The sequence below is a fragment of the Gobio gobio genome (assembly GCF_949357685.1).
Source record: "Gobio gobio genome assembly, chromosome: 1".
Taxonomy (NCBI): domain Eukaryota; kingdom Metazoa; phylum Chordata; class Actinopteri; order Cypriniformes; family Gobionidae; genus Gobio; species Gobio gobio.
The window spans coordinates 20,285,684-20,296,104 of NC_137097.1; the positions used below are offsets into that span (position 1 = coordinate 20,285,684).

At 39.4% G+C, this 10,421-nt stretch overlaps 1 protein-coding gene across 1 annotated transcript; it reads left to right on the forward strand.

Moving 5' to 3' along the window:
• Positions 1-580: 580 nt before the first annotated feature.
• LOC307119010 (uncharacterized protein) lies at positions 581-1,537 on the forward strand (the record flags this gene model as incomplete). The annotated part of the gene is made up of 1 exon (XM_079804971.1): positions 581-1,537. The coding sequence occupies one exon, from the start codon at positions 581-583 to the stop codon at positions 1,535-1,537; it is 957 nt and encodes a 318-aa protein (XP_079661097.1).
• Positions 1,538-10,421: the final 8,884 nt, after the last annotated feature.

The following is a 10,421-nucleotide window of genomic DNA, read 5'->3' on the forward strand; positions in this document are numbered from 1 at the left end:
GACTCGACTCGGCACAGCACGTCTCAGCTCGGCTCGGTTGCTTTTCCACTGCAGTAGCAACGCTTCAAGTGGGTGGGATTACGTTGTAGTTGCGCCTCCTCTACTGCCACGACATCATCGTAAACGCGACACAAAAACAAACGTGCAAAACCGGAGCAATGGAGCCTATCGAAGGAATGGTGTTCTTGATTCTCGGCATGTGGATGTTTTTCACCGCACAACGAAAAAGTTTGTTTCAAAGGAGGCTGATGGCAGCAAAACAAAATACTGAAAAAAAAACTAAGAGAGTATGGGAACTCCTACAACAAAGCGCATTCGACAATAGGCTTGCTCGACGGCGCACGAGGGTAAGCTAATCTTGCACTACGGTCTCAATCGCTATATCACTGTCACGAAAACATATAATGAACTTGGCTGGCAAAATTATGTTTTAAAATGCGTATTCTGTGTATTTCAGATCCTTCACATTTTGCAACGTCGCCGCAACAGACCATCTGTTTGGACATTTAACCGAGCTTCGGAGTGGTGGGATGTGATTGTTCCCGGTTTTACAAACACTCAATGGCTGGAGAACTTTAGAATGTCAGAAGAAACGTTTGTCTACTTGTGCAACAAAGTGCGTCCAGTGATGGAAAGACGGGACACAAACTTTCGTGTTTGTGTACCTCTAAAGAAGAGAGTAGCCATCGCACTGTGGAAGCTCGCAACCGGTTCTGAGTACAGAAGTGTTGGCCATCTTTTTGGAGCAAGCATAACAACTGTTTGTCGATGTGTCCAGGAGTTCTGTGCTGCAGCGGAGACTTTGCTGGTACCAGAACAAATTCGTTTTCCAGATCAGGAGAAGTTTCAAGAAATGGCTGCCTACATTGAGAACAGGTGGGGGCTCCCACAGTGTATTGGTGCTATTGATGGATCACACATACCCATCATAGCACCACAGGACTATCACTGTGACTATTTCAACCGTAAAGGCTGGCACTCCATCATCCTTCAAGGTGTTGTGGATGGAAAGGGACTTTTCTGGAATGTTTTCACAGGACTGCCTGGAAGCCTGCATGATGCTCGGGTTTTGAGACTGTCCACACTGTGGGAGTTGGCAAGTCGTGGAAGTCACATACCAGCTAATACCAGAAACATTGGTGGGGTGAATGTTGGCTACTACATTCTAGGAGATTCTGCCTATCCCTTGCAGCACTGGCTCTTAAAACCATTCGTTGACACTGGACGGCTGACAGCAGAACAGCAGGTGTACAACATGAAAATCTCCCGAGCACGTGTCGTTGTGGAAAATGCCTTTGGTAGATTAAAAGGAAGATGGCGTTGCCTTATGAAAAGGAATGACTGTGCGGTTGACCTTGTGAAATCTATGGTCCTGACATGCTGTGCTCTACATAACCTTTGTGAGAGTCATGGAGAGGCCTATGAGAGTGCATGGGATTCACCTTCAGCAGCAGAGCCTGTGGTGGCACTGGCACAGGCTGTAGAGGAGGAGGGCAGGGATGTACGTGAGGGTCTGTTGCGTTACTTGAATAGTTAACTATTCATGTTGTCTTTCCTGTCAAGTGGATTATTAATAAACTAAATATTTCAGTATTTCAGTATTGTCTCGCTTTCTTTAAAAAATATATATTATTAAACAGGCTTTATTATTTATAATTCACATTTATTCATTGGTACAGTACATGCATTAAGAAAGTAATGAAGTACACGTTTGTCCAGTTCCTTTTTTTATTGAAAAAAAACAAAACAAATACAAAATTGTAAAAGGTTAAAATGTAAACGTCACACTTTAAACAAAGTGGAAATGTAGTGCAAAGAATATATACATAAAACATAAGAAATTAAGTAAAAGTGTAAACAGAGGAAATGTAAACGAAGTGCAAATGTATGTAGTGGAATACATAAGACAAAAAAATTGTTAGTGTAAACAGAAATGTTAACAATGTGCAAATTGTATTTAGTGCCAAAAAATATGTATAAGAAATGAAAAAAATGTGAAAATGTCAGTCAACTTTTTTTTTTTACGTGCAAACATGCACGTAGTGCAGAACTTTCTAAAATGAAAGTGCACAAAACAGCTTTTTTTGTACCGCATGGGTTTCTAATCAGGCAGAGAGTTCTGTTGTTGCCGGCCACTTATTGCCTGTACAAGCATCCCCATAACGTTGAGGAAGGCTTGATTGAATCCAGCCGTTTGGGCATTTTCCTCTGCCCTTAAGGCCGCTTCTTGTTCCCTTGCTAGACGGGCCTCCTCAATTGCCATCTGCACATGGCGCTCCCTCTGTGCACGGTTCAGCTCCTGCTGCTGAATATCAGCCACCTGCATCTCTCTTAAAATAGAAATATGCTCCTGATGGTGCTGGCTCCGTTTTCTCTTGCCTGGACAAAAATGAACAAAAGTTAGAAATGTCTTGGTTTTTCATATGTACATTTGCGATATTTTGATATATTGCGCAGCCCTAATAGTTTATATATATATATATATATATATATATATATATATATATATATATATATATATATATATATATATATATATATATATATATAAATAAAATCACATATATACATACATACACATATATACATACATACATATATACACATATACATATATACATACATACATACATATATACACATATACATACATACATACATACATATATACATACATACATATATACACATATACATACATACATATATACATACATACATACATACACATATATACATACATACATATATACACATACATACATATACATACATACATATATACATATATACACACATACATATGTATAAACCTAAAACGTACACTTTTCACAATGTTGAAGTAGTCTATTATAATCATTCAGATATTGCGTACCCTTGCGATATGCATATTGCGATGTGTACATTTGCGATATTATGATATATTGCGCAGCCCTAATAGTTTTAGTTTTATATATATGTATATATACACACACACACACATTTTGTGATATATCTAATGCTGCCAATACATGCTATATATTATTTCTGTCATTCAAATCATCATTACTCAAGATTTATGATTTGCAAACGTGAGTGTTTTACTCATTTCATACCTGAGACCACGCGCTCCGGTGTCGTACTGTTGCTGGAGTTTGCTGGTGTTGGTGATCGTGCTGGTGTTGGTGATCGTGCTGGTGGCGTCACTGCTGCAACCGAAGTTGAGGCGTCAGAGCATGGAGAAAGTGCTAACGAATCAACCGTAGACAAAGCATCTGAAACAAAAACAAAATATGGGTACAAAAAAAATTAATGCACAAATTACCACACCATAGAACAAACTAGCAAATCCAGAATACCACTGACCATAAACAAAAATAACAATTAAATAGGTATAGATGTAAACAGTAAGCTTTTAAGTAGATGGTGAATGTTAACATAACACAACGTACCATCCTCCATCATGTTCTCCATCAACGCCGTGGCTGAGTCCAGAGCACCCTCCCGTCCATTACTCGCCGGTCTACTGCCATAGATCGCGTCCATTTGGTCAAACCACTTCCAATTTCTTCTGTTTGAACCACTCCGGCTGTTGTGGTCCTTTATGGTTCTGTAATCGCTTTTCAGTTTTTTTAACTTGTCCCTACACTGTTTAAATGTCCGGCGGTAGCCGTGTGCGGCTAACAGCTTAGCGACTTCTTGAAAAACTCTCTCATTCCGTGTTGCCCCATCCAGCTCTCGCTGGATCCGCTCCTCGGCTACCAACGAGAGGAACGTCTGCACCTCATCTACCGACCAAGATTCAGCCATATTTTTTGTTTTTTTAAACAAGTTTTCCTCTCAAGTCGTGCCAACGATACTGCCTGGCTGTTACTGCTAGCAGGTTGGTGTCGCAAATCCAATGACGCTAGTGGTGACGATACTCTCTGACCAATCAGTGATCTGCAGTGTTTACACGTCACATTTTAGTATCGGTACTGCACGCTTGGAACCCCAACCGAGGTGGTACTGTTTAAGCGAGCTGTACCGAGCCGTACCATGCAGTGGAAAAAGCGCCAAAGCGAACTATACCGAACCATACTGAGCCGTACCGTGCAGTGGAAAAGCGCCATTACTCTGAGATGGGAAACTCTGAGTTTTGGGTTTCAGAACAGCTGAATTGAGGTAGTTCAATCAACTCTTGAGTAGACTGACTCTGAGTTAAGCTCATTCACTCCAACTATGAAAAGCCACGATCAATGGAGCTCCGAAATTATGATTCACCATGGCAACAGCACCAAACATAAAGATGTTTGCATATTTCCGGGTCAATATGTAAGTTTAATTCTTAATTATTTTAATTAAGTTTAATTTTCATGGTATCCAAAAAGCAAAAAAAAAGAATGTGGCAGGAGCTAAAAAATAAAAACATAATTCAATCAGGTAAAGCTTTAAGCATAAAATGTTCAGGGGTGTATGTTTAATGACTTTACAAACATTTGACATATTAAATAAATATCATTTAGTGTCCAATGTGCAGCAGCTTTTCCCACTAGACCCTTTTCACTGTGATGACGTGTTTTAATGCTCATCAATATCGTAAATCCTGCAAAGTTTTTTGTATTTTTATTTAAATTTTAAATGTATGTACATTTATAACACTAATACTTTGTATTATATTACTTTTGCATCAAATTACAAAAAACAAGTTACCGCTGCTGTGAGAGTGTTTCTAATACAGCGTCTATGGGAGTGATGGTGAAAATTATTATCTTTCTCTCTTTTCACTTCCGTTATCAAACTCACTCTATTTTTTCCCTCTTTTTGAAAGTTGTGAAATCACTATTGTGGAATTTTTTCTTTTGCTATTTGAGCAAACGGGGACACATATTTAATGTATTTTCTCATTCACCGCTATAAAACTATGACAACTTCAGCTTCAAAGAAACCTGGAAATGTGAAAAGGGTCTATGCTCTTTTCACATAATGAAATGTTCTCTGATCCCACTTGTTACATTTATTAATCAGGGGAATGACATTAAACATTTGACTTCTACTGAGACCAGCCAAACACCAGCACCACTGACAGATGAAGAGGAGATGGAGGAAGAATATTAACATCCAACAGGAAAACGAATAAAGTATTTGTAGGAAATAAAGATGACCATACCAATTGTATTTAACAGCTGTGCCATGGTGGTGGTTATGGCATATATCTCGTACTACCATCTGGCAGCATCCTTCCATTCCATACAGTTATCCGTTTTCAGAACGTGTGATGATGGGAATATGAGTGTCATCAATGCGTCCAACCACTGGAAATCCTAAACGAAATTCTGATTATTAGGTTACTTCTAGGTTTATCAAGTGAACGTCAGGATCATTCCTGTATAAATGGACATGCTATTTTTGTCAGTGTGACAGTGTACTCATGATGAAATATGAGCGATGAATGAATGTTCCTGCACTGCAAAAAATGCTTTTCTTATATATTTTGTCAAGTGGCAGATAATTTAATTTGTTTTAAGTAAACTTTGCTTACTTTAGATAAAAAAAATATTAATTTAATATTTGTACTTGAAATACGACCAAAATACTCAGTAAGAAAAGCATTTGTGGCATTTGAATGAATGAATTAAGTATTTAAACACCGCTGGCACTTTAAAAAGGGTAGGAGACTGAAAGAAACTCTTAGTTAACCAAAGAAAACCTGCTCCTGACCAGGTTAGGTTCACAGAGTAAGTTACCCTAGTAACTGACTCTGAGTATAAGTTGCCTCTCTTTTAGAAACGGGCTTGACTTACCCTGCTTTCTCGGGTTTGACATACCTCCCATTCTGAAACAGAAAACCCAGAGTTTCCCTTATTTCAGGGTTAACATACTCAGAGTTTTCACTTAACCTCCTTTCTGAAACGGCCCCTGGACAGGCTTCGTAACTTCCGGTGTGAAAACGCTGGTGCGTTTGTGCTGCTGCTTCACGCTGGTACCTGTCTGTCTGTTTGTTTGTTGAACGACTCTGATTCGTTTTTGGATATGTTTTCGGCTGGACTTGACACACCGTGATTACATGGATTATTTTTCTGGACTACTCTCTCTTTACTCAGTTAACTTTGGATGACTAACCTGGCCTTCTTAATGATCCTGTCGCACTGATCGGCTGCGAGCCCTCTCCATCCAATCCATATCCTTCGCGACATCTGATACAGTGAGTCTCCACTCTCTTTATCATTTTTGTGGTGTCAATCCTTGGTATGATTGGGTAGCCCTCCCTTCTGTGGATTGTGGATTTAGTACGGTTCTGGCTAACGTAGTTAAACCGATAATTGTTGTGTGGGTCCCATTGGTTTTGTCATGTTGACGCGAAACCACTTGCCGGTTTTGTTCGTTGGTCTTTTTGTACTATTTTTGGTTGATGTTAATAAAGTGACCTCTCCCGAGATGGCTCTGCAATTTTCTTCGGCTCAACTTTCTCCTATCTCTCCGCTTAGCTCCGGACACCTATACATGGTGTGAACAACTTGGGATTCTACGCAGACCCCGCTACATATACCGTTCGCGGAAGAAACTTCAGACGTATCACTATTCGTCTTCGAATAGTATTCCGGTTATCTGCACTAACACCCGTGCTTCCGTGTGTCTTCTTTGTATCAATGACATTATCATTGATACAAACCTGAACATGCTACTTTTGACAGAAACCTGGCAGGTGCCCAATGACTTTTTACATTTAAACCTCTTAACAGCACCTGGGTACATATATTTCTCTCAACCTCGTCTCCATCGTAGAGGTGGAGGGTTAGCTGTAGTTTGTCATGAGAGTATCACAATATCAAAACTTGAGTTCCATGGCGTTGCATCTTTTGAATACCTTGCGTTGAAAATGACTGGCAACACATCAATGGCTGTAATCCTAATTTATCGACCTCCAAAAATTAATTCCGATTTTTTCTCTGAGATAAGTGAGTTACTTACTCTTGTCTGTGCTAATTATCTGTAATTTTTCTTGGTGATTTCAACATGCATGAAAACTCTGCAATACAATGAATTGATGTCTGTTCTGGACTGTTTCAACTTAGCGCAACATGTAAATTTGCTACTCACTCTAAGGGTCATACACTGGACCTTATATGTACATCTGGCTTAATATAATATTCTAGTTAGTGGAACTGATTTTGCTTTTTCAGAGCACAAACTCATAAACTTCAGTTTCAGTTTCCCAGCATCAATATCGCCTGTAAAAAAATGCTCACTTATCGAAAAATTTGTTCTGTGGACCCATCCGCTTTCTCTAATTCACTAAGGGCTTCTACCTTGTCAGATTGTTTACTATCCAACTGTCCTTCAGAAATCTGCAGCATTTATAATAATACCATTTCCCAAATACTTGAGATACATGCTCCTGTTAAAACTAGACTGGTTCCTTCTGCACGTGTTTCACCCTGGTTCACTCCTGAACTCAGAGCTATGAAAGCTATGGGTCGTCGCTTGGAAAGACTTTACAGGAAAACTGGACTCATTGTGCACTCTTTGGCTATGAAGGAACACTTGCTCAACTACCGTACAGCCCTCAATGCTGCAAGATCCTCATATTTCTCATCTACTATTAACAATTCCATGTGCAGGCCAAAATCTCTGTTTGCTATGGTCAACAATCTCATTAATCCTCCTCAACATGTTATTTCTAGCTCTGAGGTGCTTGTGAATAATTTTTCACATTACTTTTCAGACAAATGGAAGTCAATCACTACATCCATTTCCAAAGACACCTCTCATACAACTGACTCAAATGTTCTCTTGATGTCAGCTGACTCGGCTCATTCCACAAACTCTCTCTCTGCTTTTGCTCTCACTACTTCTGCTGCCATAAGTGATCTAGTTGTGAAGTCCAACTCTACATCCTGCCAGCTTGACCCTACTCCTACTGTCTTGCTTAAGAGGTGTGTTTGTGAACTTGAACCTTTCATAACACATTTTATAAATTCTAGTTTAACATCTGCTATTGTTCCAGCAAAATTAAAACTGGCTGCCGTGACCCCCATTCTTAAGAAACCTAGTCTCGACCATCTAAACATGAATAATTATAGGCCAATCTCAAATTTACCATTCCTAAGTAAAATTTTTGACAAAGTTGTGGCTTCACAATTGAGATCATACTTAAATGCTAATGGCCTATTTGAACCTTTTCAGTCAGGATTTTGCTCATCACATAGCACTGAAACTGCTCTTCTTCGTGTGGCTAATGATATTCTTCTGTCTATGGATTCAGGGTTAATAAACATCTTGATTCTTTGGGGTCTTAGCTCTGCTTTCGACACAGTTTGCCATGACATACTAATTTCTTGCCTTTCTGATATCGGTATCACTGGTTCAGCTCTTTCCTGGCTCATCTCCTACATCAGCGACAGAAAATATTATATCACCATACAAGGCTATAAATCTGCCACTGCTCCACTTTCACAGGGTGTTCCTCAGGGCTCAGTTCTTGGTCCACTTCTGTTTATCATTTATATACATCCACTTGGTAACATTATACGCAGGCATGGACTTCAGTTTCATTGCTATGCTGATGACATTTAAATTTACCTCACCACCAGCTCTGATAGGCCATCCTTGCCTGACTCACTCACTGCATGTATCAGGGATATCAAGCATTGGATGTCCTTGAATTTCCTTAAACTATATAATAACAAAACTGAAATACTGATTATTGGCTCTGCAACCTCAGTAAAAAGGATAGACCTGTCCTTTGAAATTGATGGGGATTATGTTAGGCCTTCCTCATCTGTCCGTAATCTTGGTGTCTTATTTGACTCATCTCTATATTTTGCATCCCACATTTCTTCTGTTGTTAAAAACTCTTTTTTCCATCTTCGTAATATTGCACGTCTCCTATCTTCTCTCACTCAGGCTGATGCTGAAATCTTAATGCGTGTCACTGAAGCTTTTCATATGATAGGAAAATATATAAATATAATGCTATAATCAACACTTACTCGTAACTCGTTACTTGTTAGCAATCGCTCCGTCTCTGGTACATTAGTGATTCTTTTTAGTGAACCGGTCGAATCAGTTCACCAAATTGGACTGAATCGTTCTAAACGGTTCGCGTCTCGAGTCAGCGCTGATCCATAATTTACTAAAGTTACTAACTTTCTGACATGAGTGACTGTCCCTCCGACTAGAAATAAACGAATAACCTGAAGTATATGCTGTAACTACAACAGTTCACTGAACTGAGACGTGCTGAGAGAACTGATGAGAAGTGAACTCAGGTCCATCCATCTCTCTGATGTGCCTGGTAGATCTCGTTAAACGACGCCCCCTCTGCTCATTTCAAATGCAAAGATGTCAGCCAATCACAACAGTGGGCGTTTTTTTTACTGAAGTCTCACAGCAGACACGCCCCTTGAAACAGGGCATTCAGCCAGAGGGCAAATATGCCTTTTATTTCTAAATTATAACATTTTATTATGTAAAAATCATACTAACAATATAAGTACACCTCAGAATACATTATAAAATAAAATAAAAAATTCATGCCATGGGACCTTTAATGAAAGATGAAAACTGCTCCTGATAAACAGAACACACATCACAACTGCATGCAAATCCTTCCAGGCTAACACACGTCGAACCTGTTATGTGATTTATTGGTACTTTACTTTTATTTCATGACTTACATATTGATATCGTAACGTTGCATGCTCGTAGTTTCTATTGCGCTCTTAATATAGGGCGTGCACCACCGCGTGTGTGCGTGTAACTAAAGTGCGCTATGAGTTCAGTATAACTTACAGGACAGGAAAGTGGGTTTCTGAGGTGAGAGAGGTTTTTTTATTTTTTAACAAGCTACGAAAATGACAGTGTTGCTGGGACTCCAGGTAGCATTTTGCCTACCCGCCTAAATGAGGAAACTGGCTCTTTTTGTCCTTCCACCATGCAGCAACTTGAGCGATCACCCAAAGTGACGTGACATGCACTTGGAAGACAAAAGTTAGTGTATACTTAGTAAATATTATTATTATAATAATATTTAGTAAAAATAATTATTATAATAATATTTAGTAAAAATACAGCTCTTATTAGTTGTTAAAAGTTACTATTTAATCTAATGTCAAGGAAGAAAAAATATTTTGTGGCATAAGGTGAAGTGAGAGCTGAGCTCGGGCAGCAGGGGCGGGGCATGTTCGGTTCGACATGAGAGGATTGCGGTTCGAACCGTGGGTGGTGTATCACGGTTTTTCGGTTCGGTTTGAATATCGTTACACCCCTAATATGGCACAGTGGCTCCAGTGTGTCATCAACAGTTATTATAGTGTTGGGGGAGGGGTTATATGCACAGTGGCTCCAGTGTGTCATCAACAGTTATTATAGTGTTGGGGGAGGGGCTATATGCACAGTGGCTCCAGTGCGTCATCGAGCCACCGTTTTAGCCCCGCCCAAAAAATCCTGAACACAGTAAT